The sequence below is a fragment of the Pogonomyrmex barbatus genome, unplaced genomic scaffold (genome assembly GCF_055798465.1).
Source record: "Pogonomyrmex barbatus isolate J1 unplaced genomic scaffold, ASM5579846v1 scaffold13, whole genome shotgun sequence".
Lineage (NCBI taxonomy): Eukaryota > Metazoa > Arthropoda > Insecta > Hymenoptera > Formicidae > Pogonomyrmex > Pogonomyrmex barbatus.
The window spans coordinates 7,098,236-7,118,145 of record NW_028297109.1 but is presented as its reverse complement, the minus strand read 5'-3'; the positions used below and the strand labels follow the sequence as shown (position 1 = coordinate 7,118,145).

At 38.8% G+C, this 19,910-nt stretch overlaps 2 protein-coding genes across 3 annotated transcripts; both read right to left on the bottom strand.

The window, feature by feature from the left end:
• Nucleotides 1–363: 363 nt before the first annotated feature.
• Nucleotides 364–18,735, bottom strand: LOC105424330 (uncharacterized). Of its 2 annotated transcripts, XM_089072166.1 has the most exons (5): nucleotides 18,503–18,735; nucleotides 5,240–5,385; nucleotides 5,091–5,152; nucleotides 705–878; nucleotides 364–638 (listed from the first exon to the last, which is right to left on the bottom strand). In XM_089072166.1, the coding sequence occupies exons 4-5, from the start codon at nucleotides 798–800 to the stop codon at nucleotides 438–440; spliced, it is 297 nt and encodes a 98-aa protein (XP_088928292.1). In that variant the 5' UTR covers nucleotides 801–878; nucleotides 5,091–5,152; nucleotides 5,240–5,385; nucleotides 18,503–18,735; the 3' UTR covers nucleotides 364–437. The 2 variants fall into 2 exon arrangements, with proteins under 2 accessions (XP_088928292.1, XP_088928290.1); XM_089072164.1 differs by lacking the exons at nucleotides 5,091–5,152; nucleotides 5,240–5,385 and having other exon boundaries at nucleotides 18,503–18,734.
• LOC105424329 (uncharacterized) lies at nucleotides 6,465–18,490 on the bottom strand. The gene is made up of 2 exons (XM_089072158.1): nucleotides 16,063–18,490; nucleotides 6,465–15,250 (listed from the first exon to the last, which is right to left on the bottom strand). Exon 2 carries the CDS (start codon nucleotides 13,260–13,262, stop codon nucleotides 10,611–10,613), a length of 2,652 nt encoding a protein of 883 aa, XP_088928284.1. The 5' UTR covers nucleotides 13,263–15,250; nucleotides 16,063–18,490; the 3' UTR covers nucleotides 6,465–10,610.
• Nucleotides 18,736–19,910: the final 1,175 nt, after the last annotated feature.

Here is a 19,910-nt window from a genome sequence, read left to right as displayed (position 1 = left end):
GATATCGCAGGATTTCTAGAGAGATGGAAGAACTTTATTTTTAAACTTTACGGTTTTGGATACATTAATCGACGTAATTTTTAATTTTAATTCTTTACAAAATACTATTATAAAATTATACATAGAAATTATTAATTTAAAAGTTATTTTATACTGGAAAAAGATAAAATTGACTTTGCAATCTTTATTCTTTTATTCAAAAAGTAAGTTTGTTTAACATACAATGTTTCTTGTGTGAAACTTTTAGTATAATTATTTTTTGTATGATCTTAAATTTTGCAAATAATCATATCATTTGCTTTATATAAGTCACTCTGTATGGTTACAGCACTTGAGAGGATATAAATTTTTAGATCAACATCATAATGTTAACAAGGATAACTAAATTTATTAAACTAATAATTTATTAAACTAATAATTGTAACATTTTGTATTCATTAAGTTATCGCGCATCTTTCATCTGATTTAAGATATTCTTTTGACATCCGTAAGGATAAATGACTATTCTGTGTAATCACAGAATCTGTAGATTTATGTATAATAACGGGATGATTTCCGTTTCTGCTATATTCCATTGTCCTGCGACTGTTTCCAAAACTAAGATAGCTCACAACTTCCTTCTTTCTGCTTTGTTCCTCCTGCAATTTAAAAAGTCCTCGATTGATTTCGTTCGATTTAAAATTCGATTTAAAATTTTTTCTTACCTTAAATATAATCAGCGCGGTATCTTGATATCTCTTGTGAATTTCTTCCTTACTTAAAACAATGATCACCTCTGGAGATTCATAATGCGCAGTCATTTATGTATTATGTCGTATAATTTTGTTCGCACATTTAACGTGTGTACTTTCTCCACGACGTTTATCGCCTTTTTACATCTGTAATTATAAATCCGATTCACAGTAGTTTTTCGAATCCGATATTCCTTTCTTGAGACATTTTTAAATACAAATAATTTCAACAGATGAGTCGGAAGAGATAAATCCTGTATTTATCGTAATAATGTACAAGTAAGAATAATGTAAAAGTGACAAAGACAAAACACTGAGGAGGAAGGAACTGAAGAGAAAAAGAAGACAAAGATCTCGCTAAGATAAAACTATGTATGGGTTAATCTTTCGCAAACGGTGATTTTTCTCATTGTTGCAGAAATTACGACGAGTAATTCTCTCCGAGATTTCCTTTCTTTTTTCCTCCTTGCCGCGCGAGACATCGAGAAAACACCATGTACCAAAGAGGCAGGCTTTCGGAGTGCGAGTTGCACTTTATAATTAGCAACCATCGCGAAAATGATCATCTCTCCCGCTTGAATGTTACGCGCCTGAAGGTCTCTTAGATCAAATGTTACGTTGCGGATTATATTCTTGTCTCTTCGGTCTACCTCGTCTCGATTGGTATATCTTTATCGTCACATATCGACTTGCAATTACGCTATATAATCTCAACCCTCAATCATCAGTAGTTCAATCCCGACTAATCGCGGTGACATTCAATTCCGAGCTCAAAAAAAACCAATATATCGCTGTTGTATCGATAAGTCGCGATGCAATTCAAAGTTCCTCCGATCATTAATTTATCGTTAATTTATTTTACTGAAAAATATCTCGTTGTAACGACGACAAGTAACAATGGTACGAATTGAAAAATGTAAATCTACTCTACATAGTTTGCCAATAAATAAAGCAGAGAGCGTTTATCTATCGGAGCGGTGTTAAGGGAAGGCTCTAATACATCATTCGAGCCTTATCTTTAATCTACAAAACGGAGGAGAGAGAACGAGAACACTTTATGTGGGACATAGAAACTGTGGCCGTCAGGTATCGCGATTGCTGAAAGATGAAGGAATAATAATAGTATTTGGCAAATAGCACGTTCGACTAGGTTCGGCCAGCGACGCTGGCTCGTTATTTCACGGGAACATTTCCGATTTCTCATTTTGATACATTTCCCTTTGCCAGTTGTCTACCTCACCTCACCTGCCGCGACGTGATTTAACGTACAAAAATCAACGATCCGCAGTGGGGACGACACGACTGAAAGGAATAATCGCCGAAAGTTCAGACTTTTGTCTGCCCGTTGCGCTGGTTGTCTGTTCCGCAAACAGAACTCGTCGGGGAGCCATGTCGGCTCTCGGACGACGTTGGAGCAACGCCAGAAATCTTTTCGGTGTGCTTTTGTATTTCCGGTCGGAGAATGGACCGGAGACGATGGTCCCGATTCTCGGGAGCGCGGCTGAGTACCTGCCACACAGATTTGCCTTCCTATTGTATCCCTAACGCTTTTCGAAACGTCATCGATCGGAGACTTGAATTTGGAAACTGACCGAATATATATGTATATTGAGCGGCATTAGATATACGGAGATCGTTAAATCACGGGAGGGAGCTCGATCGGCGTCGATCGTCGCAAATTGATCTTCATAACATACAGTCGGACTGTTACATTCCGTCGGAGTCATTTTTTTTTTTTATCGTGCCACTGCACCCTTCCTAATTGCATTGCACCAGCCGGTGGCATTTATTGGCGTTGATTGGTGTGTTGCAACAGTCATGGGCTTCGATTCAAGGTTCTGCTCAGCGTACACGCGGTGGTTATAATAAAAACAGCTAATATTCTTATTATCGCGATGTAACCACGACAGTACGGCAGGCAAATCCTCTTAAGAAATGCAATTGATTTCCCTTTTCAAATCGAATTGTATATGTCGCCCATAATCCAGAGTTGGGTAAATTAATACTATTTATTTTTTAATTAAATTAAGTTAAAGTTAATCGCCTATAAAATTAATTTAATTGCGTTACATAAACAAAAAACTAACTCAGTTAAAACTTGCGTTAAAATTAAATTAAACAATTAACTTGCGTTATAAGTTAAATTAAAAGTTAATTTTAAAAAGCATTCTTTATATTAAATTAGAACGTCGCGATTTTTTTTTAAATTAAAATATTCTAGACAACAATTACAATATAAATAAAATAAATTTAATATTTTATTTGTAAATTAAATTATATAAAATAACAAAGAAATATTGTTTCCTTTATGGGAGTGGTAATAATATTCATGAAAATTTTGTGAAAATTCTTATAAACAATCATAATGAGTTCTTTATTATGCAACAAAAACTTCGAGATATATGCATATATATAATTAAAATGTTAAAATAGCGAGCTATGAAATTAATCTTAAATTTTCATCTTTTTCATTGTCGTATGCGATTGCTCAATCCACTCAGGTGCCATTGGTACCAAGTCATTTACATTGCAAAACGACTGAGAAATTTTTTTATTATTATAATTGCTAACTCGTTCAAGTCTTATTGTACATGAATATTTACGGAAATATTTTTCATTAAAAAAATCATTAACCAAAGTGCTCAACGCATATATCATATTATTATAATAAACTACGAATATAAAATTGGAATTAATAATTAGAAAGTAACATTCATTAATAATCCTTTTATTTTTATTCATATAATTAAAAAATAAATCTATAAATATTTTATTACTTTCTTACTGAATGATATTTATTGATTAATCATCATTACCATTAGCTGCGGAGAATCGGCATAGAGGATATGAAAACATATATGTCATTCATTCTATATTTTCCTTTCCTTTTAATAGTAAGCGTTTTATTCCCTGTTACCGGACTCGCAATGATAAACATCGGCAATAAATCATACATTTGCATAGCAGGAATTCACCGTGCGGTATGCATTCTACAACGTTGCTCGCGAGAGATTTGAAAATCTGCATACAGACGTAATACAAATTCTATATACGCATATATAATTCTCCAACAAAAAAAAAAAAAATATATATATATATATATATATATATATATATATATATAAAAGATTAAAATTTTTTTGGCAAGATCAAACATCTATAGGCAGAAATTGACACGGTTACGTGAGTCCAAACAGCGGGAAATGCGGGAGACAAGCAAAGCAAACGTGAGCGAGGAGCATTCTCCTTGCAAGGCTCACACGTGCGACACACGTACCCGTGTGCGTGCGTGTGCGTGTGCGTGTGCGTGTGCGCGTGCGTGCGCCGCCGCGTTACGCGTTACGAGCGTCCGATGCGTTCCTGGAGAGCCGAACGCGCGAGACCGCGGTTGCGCGAGCTGCCAATCCAATCGGGCGCGATAACGGAAAACAATGCAATCGGCGCAGGGTATCGGTGCACGGGTACCAGACCGATGTGCGTGAGGCTCTATGACTTGGCTCGCGCTTATCTCGCATCGCGCCTCTAATCCGCGCGGCGGGGCGAGATATCGGAGCGAGTGAGGCGAGCAGAGCGAGCGAGCGCGTTCCTCTTTAGGAACGCAGTCCGTAAACCCGCAAATTACTTCGCGTAAGTCGTGCGCGAAATTACGTAAATCGTTAATTGCGAGAGGAGCGCGATTCCATCTTGTCGTGTCTCTCTTACTTCTCGAGAACTCGAGATTTCCCCCCCTCCCCTCCCGCGCAACCAGGCGCAACTGCTGGAAACGCAGAATTTGTACCAGAAATATATGTCTTTTCGAAACAAATCTCGTTAATTAGGGATATGGAAAAATCAGCGTTTCCCTCTGTGACGTACGAATTATCGCTTCAAATTGGAAAGATGTATGCGAATTAAAATGTTTGTAAAGCAAAATTGATTTAACTTGGAATAGATTCTCACTCAGATGGCCTTGATACCATGAGATAGAAATTGACGTAGTGTGTTTATTTCCATATTACGATAAAAATAATTTCGAGTGCGAAAGGTTAAAGCGGCGATAATGGCAAAATTTAATTTAATGGTGATGTTACGAAATTTTTCGACTCGTCATCGCTTGCCGTTTCATGATCCAAGCGGAAATGCTTGAATCGATGTAACGAGAGAATGGAACTTTTCTCTCCCATACTGCGTCACGCGTAACCACTGAAATGCTCGACAGAGAGATAAGTGCTTGTAAGGTTTGTAGAATCGCGTGAGACAGACCTCGTGAATCATATCAGTAGAAGAAAGAGCTGTTGCGTCAAATGCAATATACTTTCTTTAAACCATTCCGATAAAATCGTGTCTTCTTAGGTAAAAAAAAAAACAATGTGTACATACATGGCTTTTCAGAGTCCTTAGAACGGATTAATGAACACGTCTGGATGCAATAGACGCGTCACCTACAATATTAATTAAACGTTCAACATAAAATATTATTATACAATTTTTTAAATATCAAAAACTTTCATTATTGATCGCAATATTACCTTCACGTTTACAGAATAATCTTGAAGTAAATTAATTTGATTTACTTTCTCAGACAAAATTGGAAGGAACGTATTTCATCGTTCATGTAAATTATTTTAATTAATTATTATATCATCAAGAATGATAAATCAATTGCGTGAATAAGCTGAAAAAAGAAACAACAAGTAGGATAATAATGAGAGAGAGAGAGTGTCTTTTTTTTAAAATAATCTCTTATATTTTCTCTCAAATTCGTTAAAGATTCTATGTTATATAAAGCGTGTCAAAACATTGTGAGTACCAAAATGGACATTTCCGGTGTTGTTTGGCGCGCTTTATATCATCTATAGGCATGTGTGTATATGATACAATATTTAATACAATTCTTGCGTTTCAGAACGTACAAAAAAAAAAAGAATTTGTATCTCGATGCCTTTCTCTTGCACTCCTCGGACATTAAGATCATACATTTTCATTCTCGTTCTCCGATATTCTGCTGCGGATATTCACATACGTACACACGTACACACACACACACACACACACACACACACACACACACACACACACACACACACACATATTCACGTACTCTTTCTCTCTGTCTCTCTTCCGTTCGTTTCCTCTCGATAAATCACAATGACGGATATGGTTGTTTCGGACAAAACTCGATAATGAGGAAAAAAAACGTGTAATAAAATAACATAAAATACAGAATTGATAACAGTATCGTGATCGTTTGCAACATGAAAATGCCGTTCAATTTTTACTTTCGACTGTCATACGAACCGTCGAAGAAACCGTATGCTTTCTTCTTCTTTTTCCTTTTCTTTCTCAACGTTGGTCGAGTACGTGCCAATAAACGCAAGATAACGCGTTAGCGGTGATAAGCACCGGATAATCGCGGAATCTTCGACCGTGCGAATTACGTCGATTGCACGCAAGAGTGTGACAAGAGAAATTCAAGTGTGCGACGTATGCGATCGGGAAGGCATAGAGATGACGACGGACGCAAAGTTAGACCAAATCTACCAAGTCTCGTTACGAGATCGATGAATCTTTACGTCATCGCGATACAATAGAGCAATAAATAAGGAATCGTTGAAATACTGATATTGCGCGTGAGGAGGGCACTGGCGTATCTGTACACTAATTGCGTTTCCGCAATTGCGTTCGGATACAGTGCAATAAATATATACGCTTATCGGCGAGGAATACTTGGCGACACTTTTGGTTCTTGATTCCTCCTCGCGTCTGAACCTTAAGGCACGAGCAATTCGAAGGCACCGGGCGAATTTAGAGGCGCGTTTGTCGTTGTAAGTTGATCGTATCAAAATATAATTTTTCGATATATATAGTCAGATAAATTTATGTGTTTCTTCTAATACACATATATATATATATATATCCGCTTTAAGATTTTCATGTATATACACATATATATAAATTTTTTTGTACACATATCATACGAACATTATGCTTACAACATATTTGTTAGTGTGTTGTATAGACTATAAAACGCGGGGGTTCGCCCACGAGACTTCCCCCTTTTTATGCACTTAAAAAATATTGCTTGTATACGCTTTATGCCTCTCGTTAACAGACTCTTGTGGGCTGCAGTGTGTACGTGACACACACACACACACACACACACACACACACACACACACACACACACACACACACACACAGCGCACTCGAATGCATTCGAAACACACGCACACAAGGCACTCTTCGGCAATGATTTATTTTTCACGCGATCGCAAATTTTTTTTTCATCAGTCATACCTTGCCCTTATTATGTAAAATGTATTATGGCATTACGTAACTTATTATGGCTTAGAATTACGCTAGATTATTTTATTGTACACTGCCACCTCGACCACTTTTAACGATCGTGGACAAGGCACAATTCCCTTGTTCGATTTTTCGATCCTCGGACTTGGTTGGCGAATTGTTCTACAATAAAAGATATATCCTCTCTTAACTCAATAATTAATTAACAAGCTAAAAATTAAGTTTATTCCGCACTTTCTAAAATATGAGAAAATTCTGATAAGATTAAATAAAAATTATGCTCCTTCCCACTTGAAAAAGAAGTGGGAAGGAGAGAAATGTTTTTGATCGCGTATATTGCTCCACGGCAATAATTATTATAATTATCATGGCGTGAGTTTATTACACATGAGACGATAAATTAGAGCTCGGTACGAAGCGATCGCGCGGGCAATCGCGTTGGATAATGCCGCACCACGAATGAGCTCGATTAAGCGTGAATATTGAAACATTAACGTAACTGCCCTGTCTGCAGCAGTGATTTACAGAATTGCCCTTCTTGCCAGTCGCCTAGCAACCATTTGATTGTTTAAAAATTCACCGAACATCAATTTCCTTCGGTAATTAAAATATTAACGATCTCTATAAGTCGACAATTGCAATTTCTTTTGCTTTTACCACGTAAAATCTATTTTAAATGTGATAGTCTTAGAATTTCATCGTCCGATACAAAGAAATTGAGGAAAATCTACATTATACAATGATCAATATCGCAATGTTTTTTTCCGGCCTGAGGAAGATATCTCTTACAATCTAATATGAGTTTCCTTACGATCAACTAACAATGATTCAGAAAAGTTTCCCCCTGATAATTCGCCAGCAAAGTCAGTAAAGTAATTGCTTATCTACTCGAGGATCGTAGTGTACCTCGATCTCAGTGCACCGAGAACGAGGTTTCATTCATGAAAAATATTTATCTATGATAATTATGACTGTTCATCTGTCTTTACGTGAGAATAAAGAAAAATAAGAATAAAGTTCAAGATTAAAAATCTTGAGTTTATAAATCTTACAAGTTCCTTTACAAGAATTTTGGGAGTTAAGTATAGAAAGACAGATGTTTATATTTAAAAAATTTACTTGTATAATAAATTAATTGTAACATATAAAAAAAAAAAATAAAGAAAATTTGACTTTTTATATATATATTTTTTTATATTTTTTATTTTTTTGAACAGAAATTTTGTGGAATAAAGGATTCAAGAATAAAATAAGTATATTAATTTAAAAATTTATAGCTTGTCCCTCTTCTTTAAAGAGACAGTTGAACAGGAGTATCATCACTGATCATCAATACAGATATTTCAATGTTGCAGATGATAGTATTTCTTGTGTTCGTTATTCATATTAATTCATATTAATTCATAGCAGAGCATTTCTCTCAATGCCGATGCCAAAGCTTTTTTTTTGTTTAAATTACTCGATGTCAATTATCAGTATCGAATGCAAAAGAAACTTTTATAATTTGAATATAGTTAATTAAATATATAATATTAAACATAGATAACATAGATAATCCGCACTAAATTTATGCTAAATATTAATTAATATATGTTAATATATACTATTAATGCCTAAAAAATATATGTATATATATATATATATATATATATATTTATTTATAATATATATTTTAAGCATTATTTTATAATATTATATGTAATATAACTTGATTTGTGTTCTTATCTCACGACTGAGTTTCGACGCACGATACTTCGTGCAATTATAATTATAATTATTTCTAATATGAATGTATTACATAAGGCACAATTTTCTTTCAGAGCCATTCTCGTGTGTCTTTTTAATCCTTTCTACATATTTTGTTTAATTTTATCAAATTAATTATCATCGTTTTACATTGGTACGAAAAACACAATCACGTTCGTATCTATTGTTAACAAATTAATTAAAAGTAAAACATCATTATTATTTGCCAAATCAATTTCGAAGTGCATAATAAGCAAATCTGTTTACTCTTTCTTTCTGTCGTATCTATATCTTATTTCCTAGAAATATTAATATATGCACTATGACAAACCCATAAATATATGCGTCCATTCGTAAAAAATGATTCATATCTTGTACCGATATAAAAAAGGCACGAGAAATGGCCTCTGCGGAAGTGGTTCATTTTATTTCAAATTTTCATCTTCTCTCTTATAACTTTTTTTTTTTTACTTTTTGTTTTTTCAGACGGGATCATATAAAAATAGAATATTTCTCCCCGAGGAAGAATCGATTAAACTCTAAACATTTAAAATAACATTATAATACATATATTCACCGAATGCATTGCAATAGTCCTCGGTGCGGCGAAAAATCAACAATGTCACATTTCTTCCCGTTTCTTTTGATATTTACATATTTACACATATATATATATACAAATAGACCATCATCTAACTAAGAGAGAACAATGAAAAGAAAGAACAAAAGCAAAAGATAGACAACTGTTAAACAATAAGAAGGCGGGGAGAAAATGACAAAGTATCATTATATAATGGTGGTACGCGTGTGACACATGTGCGCACATGGAAGAAATTGTTTGAGCAATTAAACGATTTCTGCAGATAGAATGCATATTCGTAACCAGCGATGAATGCGATCACGCGCCCAGTTCGCGGAAAGTCATGGGTGGCGTGTTACCAAGAAATAGTACGGTCAACGTCCGTCGGTGAATAGATTCCCGTAGAAAACAAAAAATGGAAGAAATATCGTTTCCAAAAATATTGTTTTCGTCTGATGTAATCCATGCAGCACAATGTACAATGATGATATAAGAAACCGAATAGACTCGTACTCATGGACTATGCCAAATCAAAAATATCTTGCATATTATAAGACTACAATATCAATTTTTATTCATCACGTTTCATGCTGCAAGAATAAATTCATCGCATTTTACGAAATTTTTCGGCTTTCTTTCCGCGAACTTTTCTTTGATGCGACGTAGTAGACGACTGCGCTCTCTGACATAATTCTGTAATTATAGCAAACGCATTCGACCTCTAAACGGCCTAGCCGATAACCACCGATCTCTAATCTCGATGATAAATGATGAAAAAAGATCTACCAGGATATCTATACGATTTTTCGAGAGGAGCGAACGGATGGAACGGTGGAGGGGAAGAGAATCAAGCAGATCTGGTGAAGTTAGAAGACGCCAGCCGAGGACGCGACCATGTAAAATCTCCTTCCACGCCTCGGTTCGTCCAATGGCCGATTAAGACTTTATCGCGATGTATAACGCGGTACCAACGATCCGTGGAAACGATAAGTGCTTACGTGGTCTGCTACGTGTAGTAGATCACGCACCAATCGATCTTTCGCCGGCACATTCTCACCCGAGAAACCTGTAAGCCCAATTTTTACACCCTCGAGCCAATTAACTATAATATAATCTGATCGTTTCCGTGTTTTCCCTACGCTGAGAGAGAAATACATTTAAATAAACTTAAAGAACGAAAGAAATATTGACTAAAAGATAATTGCTTCATAAATTTATAATGTTCTACTATCAAATTTCATCATTAACAATAGAGATTTAGAAAGAAGTTACATATAAAGTGAGGATACGCTAACAAATGCACTTCTTTGCGGGAGTCTTGTATATAAACCTACATCAGGCCTCCAAGAAACCGGCACTTGTAAATTAAGCTCAAAATCATAATCGTGATTTTGAGTCTCATTTAAATTACAAATTATCTGACAATTATTATTATTATTATTATTATTATTATTATTATTATTATTAATATTATGACCACTGATAGGAGATAAATCGCGCTGAACAACGCATTTCTTCGTGGGTTTACTTACAGGATTATCTAAATAAGGCTTGAAGGTGATGGCATCAGGATTATTCGAAGTCGATACATTACTGATTGGTTTTGTAATCAATTCCGTTTGAGAAGGGGAGACTTCCCGTGTCAATTTCGGCTTTACAAGACAGAGAGGCGTGAGTTGAGGAGGTACATCGTCTACGTCTAAAAATCTATCGCAAAATCTTTTCGGCGATGGTATCATATCGTAGCAACAAGAAAATATACAATGTTGTCTCTTCAAAGGTGAAAATCTTTGCTCGCATCCTTCAGAAAAGTTAGAAACCACGGAGTTTGCCCTAGGCGAATAACAATATGTCTTAATTGAAGGCTCCGTGTAGCAAGATTCTTTTAAAGATAGTTCCTGATACGAAGATGTCGTCGATGTTGTAGTACGGCTATCTGCAGAGCAAGATAGATTGCAGGGCCCTACGGATTCCACTTCGGAAGATGGCTCTACTCCAGCGTTGTATTGATAATACAAGGGATGTTGAGAAGAAACGGAACCAACATCGCAACGATAGGCATGCGATGGCGACTGTTCATGTTCGGTCTCAAGTCGGTCACGCAACAATGAAACACAGTTCGAAGCGTAACTTATCGTCAGATCCAACGGTGAGTCACCGGAAGCGACATCCTGGATAGGGCCCAATCGTTGACGCGAATCTCCTCGAAGGGCAATCTCACCTCTGAGATCCGTTTCTTGTTCTAACCATTTTTGTACTTGACGACGATTTATGCCAAATTTTCTTGCAGTAGCTCGTTGATTATCTTTTACCTCTTTGTCATGATGGAAAGCATCGAGAACGTCGAGTTTAAAACGCAAAGGAAAAGATCGTCTGCGAGTAAAATTGCCGGATGAATTCAAACTGTTGGAGGAAATGAGAGGATCCATCTCGCTATCAGACCAGCTACTTCTGGATCTTCCGGCGCTGGCGGAATCACGAGGACTCGAAGGCAAAGAGTAACCATTGCGATCGTATATAGGGCTTACGGGACCTGAACTATCTGGTGACGACCTGCTAACAGGTGGTCGTTGATAGTCAATACACGAAGATGCTTCTTCCCCATCGTCATACGGCTCTTCTTCCAAATGCACCTCTTCTTTGATCAATGTCGTACAGTATTCCGTCTTCTCTTGTATCTCCTCCTCTCTCTTTTCCTCGATATGCTGCGTCGTCTCATCCGACTCTCTCCTCTCCTGCTGCAGAAGCGACGGGATCGACTTGTCGGAATTCAGCGGTGGACACGTGTGTGCGTGTTCATGCGTGTGCACATGCAGGTACGGGCTCGTAGGGGTTCGTGAGGGGTCCACAAAGTGAACGGACGACGACGACGAGCCACCGTTATCGGCGCTTCGATGTGGTATCGGTGAGAGTGGGGCCCGTGGGCCACTGGGAGATCCCGCCGATTCGTACGGACCTGACGTCGCCGCTGTGTCTGGACTCGCTGGCTCTGTCTTTATCATCGACGGCGCTAGTAGCAGGCTATATGATCTCCCGTCGAATGAATCGACGTTCCCATAACTTTGTTCTCGCTGCTGCGGGTGATGATGATTCGGCGAATGATTATGCGTGCTGTTGTTGATATCATTCGTGCCATATCGATGCTCTTGATGTGGTGAATGGTAGCTCGTCAAAGTTTGATATACCTTCACCTCGTTTCTACCAGCGAATACTGGGGCTGCTTCTGCATCTCGCTGTCCGTCTCCGTTCAATACATAATAATTACATTCCTGATCTACTTGCGCGTCTGAGTATCTATGAACCTCTGGTAAATGAACTCTATCTTCTTCAATCAAACGAAGACGTTGTTCCGATGAATATTCTTGATAGACCACAGATGTCAAGCATAGGGGCAAAGCCGTGCCAGTGGTAGTAGTCTGAAGGCTATATTGGGGCGAGGAGGGTGCACTGCCATGCGGAGGATGAGAAGGTGGGGGCCCTTGCTGTGTAGTCAGCTCGTCGCCGTGCTGTCTGGCGAGGTTGAGGTTCAAGGCCGGCGTTGCTGGAGTCACGGTACTCCTTGTGGCTTCCGTCACAGTACTATCCGATTTAGAAATGCTCGTTGGGGAAACAGTCGCAGATGAAACGGCCCCAGTATTTCCATTTTCAACGCTATTTCTGAGTTGTTCTTCACATTGTAGCCACTTCTGTATTTGACGACGATGAATACCGTATTTTCTCGCAGTAGCACGTTGATTTTGGCGGCAATCTTTATCGTGCCTATAGGAATCTAGAACTTTGATTTTAAAAGCAGTTGTGAAGATACGCCTCGTACCCATAACGCCCACAGATTTTCGCATATTTTGCTGCTGGTGTTGTTGATGCACTGATTGTTGGTGCTTCGAATGAATCATTTTCACTGAATTATCTTCACTAAGCATCTCTCACTCACAGAATAAAGTTTTTACTTAAAATATTATACACACATAACTTTTTCGCACCCGTAGCGCAATGACCGTTACGTCGCTCACGAGTCCGAGTATAATGACGACGCAGGTTACAGCTATCACAAAGTTCGAAACCGGCACTGTCAACGACGCACGAGGCTACCTTAACGCTTAACATTGCACGATGCGATCTGACCGTGCGGCGCCGGAGTTCCTTTTAGGTCTTGGATGCCGTAACTAATTTTCATCCCCACCGGCGAGTCTGCCGCTGCTTCTCACTGGTCTTTCCCCTCCGCTCTATTGCCGTCTCTTGCTCTCTCGTTCCCTCAAACCTCTCTCCTCGCATTCCCGGCCTCTCTTCTATGTATCCCCACCTCGCTCGTCACTTCGTTTAGCACTATCTGCGTTCAACGTATCGCCTTCGTCATTTTAGCTCTTTCTATCTAATGGTCGCCCCCTCAACACATCGTTGCTCCATTCGTACAGTACGACGAACACTAGTCTACCGCCGAAGGCGGCTACCAGTCATTCTTCTTTCTCTATGCCACCGACCTAACCTCCTCTCTTTCTACAGGGTCCTCGTCATACTGCCTCGATCGCCTACCTAACTGCCCCCAGGCATAGATACCCTCTCTGTTCTCTCCTTTCTCTCTTCCCTTTCACACCTCAGCGCCGTAAAACTCCGCCATTTTGTGGGTTCACTTCCGTTAATGACGCGCGCGGGAAACGTCACGCCGGCGTGACGACGACGACGCTCTCGGCGCCATGTTGTCTGCTGTGAATGTCTGACTGCTTGCTTGCGTGCCGCTTAGCAGTTCGCCGTAGCAGCCAGCATGGAGCCCCGATTTTTCTTCGCCTTTCTCTTCAAGTTGATCCTGCCTCCGTTCGACTTCTCGAAACACGAGGTCGAAACACGCACATGGAACGTAACATTCCTGGCTTTTCTATAATTTATTATGATGTACAGAGCATTTGTAGATTTTAAAAGCGGAAGCAGTATTGCAAAGAATCGAAATGATTCAGTCACTCTTAAGACGCTTCTATTCCTCGAAAATCTAGTTGTATAATTTAGATCAGGTCGCAAATCGTATGTCAAGATATGAATATTGTGATATGTATATCGTACGCATATCCAACTCGACGGTAGCATATAGGAACTTTTACCGTCAGGTAAAGCGGCTAGTGGGTGAGGGGATTTTGCCTTCCAGGAAAAGCGCTTATGGCTTACAGCTAATGTTAGCCTTATTGAATTAGAAATCGTTTCTGTCTTATAACTCTACATTAAAGCAGAAATGGAATTATTTTTCCCTAATTGAAACCAGTAACCTTTCAAATTTACTATTAAATACCTATTGTCTATTATTAATACATTTCTCTAAATATAATTATATAAAAGAAATCCTGCTCCTTTTTTTCCTTTTTTTTTTCTTTCTCTCATCTCTTTCCTCCTTTCATGCTGTCGCAGTTGCTTTTGAATGAAATTTTGAGGTATATGATAGCCCCTTGCATATGCGCCGTGGAATGAGATCATGTTGTTTTTGTGGCGTGAGCCGACAGTTAATATGTTTAGCTTCACGCGCCGTTGCCATGTCTCTTCTTAGCCACACGTAGGCCGCAACGCATACGGACGCGCGGAGAGACCCGCGAGGCAATGACGCAAGCCGTACACGCTCGCATGTACTTCGATGAACGAGCGCGTGAGCAAGATAGACCGATAAAAAGAAGCGGACGAGGCCTCGTAAATTTCCACGATTCGCGCCACCGGCAGAAACCAAGGATGCCGACGAATCCTCTCGCAGTTCTCTGAAGAGGCACCCTACTCTATTTCCAAGAATCACGGCGGCTATTCTTGTGCCCGCTCATCACGATGAGGCCTGCTTTTGAACACGTCCGCCGTGCAGCAAGAAGGCACCTGCCTTCTCGCACAGATCGGCCTTCGTGTAGTTATATAGGCACGACTCATCGCTCAAGTATTCCACAACCTACGTTTGTGAAACAGAAATCTTCCTGTCAATTTTCTGCAATAGCAAGCAATTGGCAGTAATATCAACTGCATTACATAGAAATGTTAGGCGTTCTATTAAACGATTTATAAAATTTTTCTACTTGATTATGTGTAATTAAATTAAATGAAGTTTCAACTTTTCTATATTCTACTTGCTGCATTTTTTTCTATATCTCTCTCATGCCACATCTCTCCTTCGCATTCTAGCAGGTAAATGAAAGTAGTAGCTGAGAATAATATCGGCGTCATGCATCGTAAGGAAAACATCGAGGCAACAGCAGACCGACAGTCGCCTAGTGCGCCACGACGGCTGGCACGGCTCGTCGGATTTGTCCTTGGGGCCGAAGGTAGGCGCAGCACGAAGACAGAGGACGTGGCAACGTAGCAGGCGCCCCCTCTTTTGTCCGCCGGCCGGTCTTGCCAGACAGGGTGTCGCCAGCTCGGTCGGCTTGGTCGTCCGGGATAGTGCGAGGGACGAAGAAAGGGAGAGCATGACGGAGAAGGGGAAAGGGAGATTTACGTATGCGTGTGTGCACGTGTGTGTGTGTGTGTGTGTGTGTGTGTGTGTGTGTGTGTGTGTGTGTGTGTGTGTGTGTGTGTGTGTGTGTGTGTGTGTGTGTGTGTGTGTGTGGTGCGATAGAGCAGCACTAAGAGGGAAGGGACGCACCATGGGGGGAATCATTCGTGCACTGGACGTAGGAGAGACGAGACGAGAGACGAATGCAACACGCAGCTCACAGCCTATAAAAGATCGTTGTGTGCGTATTATAGGATCGGTCATGGACCTACATTCACGCAGGCCAGGCATGTTTGAAAACTCGCGTTCTTCTGGAATGTGGCCTGCGGGGCCCCCTTCGGCAACCTCCCTCTTTTCTTTTCGTTCGCCAGCCCTGCAAACTTTTCTTCAACGCAGTGGACGTTGGCTCGGACGCCTACCTACACGTTCCCTCTTTACCCCACCGTCCCCTTCCATAATCCCCGTTTACTCGTCGCGGCCACCAGCTTGGCGCCCCAAATAGTCGCGTAACCAAAGACGCGCCTCTGGCCTGGCTTGGTCGTGCCAGACTTCTCGGCGCCCAAATGATGTACGTCGACCATTTCTGTCTCTCTCTTTCTCTCTCTCTCTCTCTCTCTCTCTCTCTTCTCTCGCATTCGCTTACGCGGCTGTTATAGCCTTCGCTTTCCGCACTCTTCTTCCATGTACTTATGCACGGGCACGGCTGACGGGAAGAAGGCTCTATAGAAACGATAAAGAGCAACAAAGAGGAAAAGAAAGACAAACTCCAAGTCTCTATTTACTAGTATTATGATATACGATACTTTGCCTTTAACCAAATATATATTCATGTAGCTCTTACCTACCTTACTCGAAAAATTAGATACAAATATGAAGTAACCGAGAAAAAAAAGATTTGTAATGTATAAAGATTACATACTTTTAAGCGTACTTTTCAATTTTCTCATTAAATTCTCATATATACAAAAAGGATTTTATTGACAAAAGCAAAACAAATAGTCGCTTGAACACCCAAGTTTGTATAAGTGAATTTTATCTTGGAAGTGTCAGGTTTTGATGAATCTGGCCATCGTTCAAAAATTCGCAGTAATTTGTGTTGATCACTGTTGCCAGAATTTATTTCCGTCCATTTAAACTTTCATTATTCGCCAGATCAAATTTTAGTTTTAATCGTGCGTTAATTCTTATTATTTCATTTGATCTTTTAACTGACTGTAATATTTGTCGAGACTACTTATAGTACAGATTGCGAAGTAGACAAGCTGAATTTCTAATTCAGTGATTGATATCTGGCACTCTGTTGCATTTTCGTCATACGCAAATTTTCCGCGTATTACCACTTTGTATTTATAGTTTTACTTTAATATTTGCATTTTGGATTGGCATCGTGCGTATAATCCAAAGAGTACAGTCGCGCCCGATAACAGTAGGTTCGCTGCGGAAAAAAATTCGTGAACTATGACACATTGCGAATGTAAATGCGATAAGCGACCATGGCCGCTGGAGAAACAATATATATATATATATATATGTATGTGTGTACACTCATCTTTTATAGAATAAAGAGCGGCACACTCGTTGAAATCGCAGTCTACAGTTCATAAGCTAAACTTATTTATGTGCATACTAACTGGGAGAGCGATACACATGCGTCATACACATACAGTTGCGTTAATGCATGCGTGCATATGCGCAGCATATATTACGTATCGTGTATGCGTGCATAGCGTCGAGTCTAATCATACGTATAAAGCAGGGACGGATCGACTAGACGTTGTATATTTTTGTATATTAGACTATTAGACAATTTATAGATTATCCCAGTGATTTTAACACAGAGAGAGAGAGAGACCATCTTGGAAAATAATATTGATAAGAAACTAGTAGCACTGTGGTAGTGATGATTTCTCATCAATTATCTCGTTACGTTTGAATCGATAATTAAAATGATTGATAATTTGCGAACTTTCATAATGAAGTTTACATTTTATGTTTTGATAATAATAATAATAATAATAATAATAATAATATGCATTTATATTTCTCCTACAATCGGAAACATTAGCTCTCTTGAGGTATCAAATATCGGATGGGCTCCAATCCTAAAATTTAATTCATAAAGCTGGCATTTCTAATTAGACAGCATATAGGTTAAGAGCTACACGGTTCGGTTAAGTCGCAAGATAGCCCGTGTCCGCGAGAACGTGCCAACACGTTCATAGAAGTATGCCTTCTCCGTAGGCGGTCGTGCGATGGCGCCTACTCACGCGCATACCTACCTACCTGCAGCCCCCAAACGACTAACCTCACAAGGCGGAACCAACACGGATCACGAAACTCTCGTTTCAACGAGATTCTTTCGTTCGTGCGTGAGAGAGAGAGAGAGAGAGAGAGAGAGAGAGAGAGAGAGAGAGAGAGAGAGAGAGAGAGAGAGAGAGAGAGGGGGGGAGAGAGATACTCCATCGTCGCCCACTAGCCGTTTCCACTGAGAAAGTGGAAATATCAAAGAAGCGGACGGACGGTTGATGCGACCGCGTAGAAATTTCCGCAAAGAACGAAAAGGACCTTATCATCACGAATGTGTGGATATCTAGCATCGACATTACACGCACACGAGCGAACCGCGATGCAACGTGATCTCTTCCTACGAGCCTGACGCACACACGCCGCACGCACGCACGTATGCACGCACGTACACGCACACGCACTAACCTTTATCTTATCATTGGCGAAGGCGGATCGAGGTTGACTGCCATGTGTTCGCTTTAGTATCAAGACCCGACGATTCAATACGTGTTGCCCAACGTCCTTACTCTTTCTTTCTCTATCTTTTTTTATCCTTCTACCGGGAAAGTAGAATTCCACGAGGGTAAACATATCACCCCACAATTTCGATCGCGAGCGGTTCACGTCGCGACGTAAGACACGCTGCAAATCCATTTGGCGATTCGCTTTATCGGCCGAGCAATTGAAAAAAAAAAAAATGATACGCGCGATAAAAAGATGCTGTTTTATCCGTGGAACAGTTATCGATCCTTAAAGCGGATTTAATTGATCGATATTTTTCGTGAAAAATCGTTTAGCTTTAGAAAAATCTACTATAAAAGTGTAAATAGACAAAAATGCAATAATTTTAATTGTAAAATAGTAAAAGAAATAGAATGATTAATAAACGGGAGGAGGAAATGACTGAAAGAGTGAGAAAGAGAGAGAAATAATCTTTTTTGAAATTAATTTTTTGAAGAGACTTAATGGAGACCTAAAGAAATGAAAGTCGTAAGTAGAGTTAGCTAAAGAAACAAGTGTGCGTGTTAAATACACTGTAATCAAAATTAATACTGATACAGAATTTAATAATGAGACTTTGAGTTAACAGTATTGGCAAATAATGAAATATATATATATATATATATATATATATATATATATATATAAATATATATGTAATAATTATACTAGAAGTTCTTTGTACTTCCACGACTGACAATCTAATATTTTCAGTTATTATATAAATATCTCATTATTAATAATATAAAATATAATATAAAACTTTTAATTCGAGATGACATAAAATTTCTAATAAAATACTTATGGAAAGAATTCATACTTGGTTTCAAATCCATTTGGAAATAAAATTTGTAATCATATCAGAGACAAATATTATTGAGTTTGAAAATTGATTTATAGGGACTCACGTTTCTCGAGGTGTTAGTTAAACAATCATAGTTGCTCTACCTTTAAGTATGTCAGCGATATCCGTCTATAATTACTCATCATAATAATAAACTTACACACGTGCACCGTCCACCGTCAAATATACGGTTCCTATATTCAAATCGATTAGTCATAAGTTCGACGTGATGGTTTGTTGGCGCTCGACCAGAACGATGATTTATTTACACGAAAGAAGTTATAAAATACCGGTTATTTGATCGACAATTGGATCTACCTTTAACGTATTGATTCTTAAGATAAGCAATCTTTGATATATTTCTTGATATATTTAAAGTTTTCATAAATAACATTCATAAATAACTTGCAGAAGTCGATCTTTTTATAAGGCAATCTCCTGTAAACAGGACGTAGATTTTTGTAGTTATGCAATTACTATGTATTACGT

Bases quoted from the DNA above. Each gene is read 5' to 3' on its own strand.
- LOC105424329 (XM_089072158.1), bottom strand. From the start codon at position 13,262: ATGCTTAGTGAAGATAATTCAGTGAAAATGATTCATTCGAAGCACCAA.
- LOC105424330 (XM_089072166.1), bottom strand. From the start codon at position 800: ATGACTGCGCATTATGAATCTCCAGAGGTGATCATTGTTTTAAGTAAG. The intron at 639-704 runs GTAAGAAAAAAT...TTTAAATTGCAG, and splicing joins CCGCGCTGATTATATTTAAG to GAGGAACAAAGCAGAAAGAA.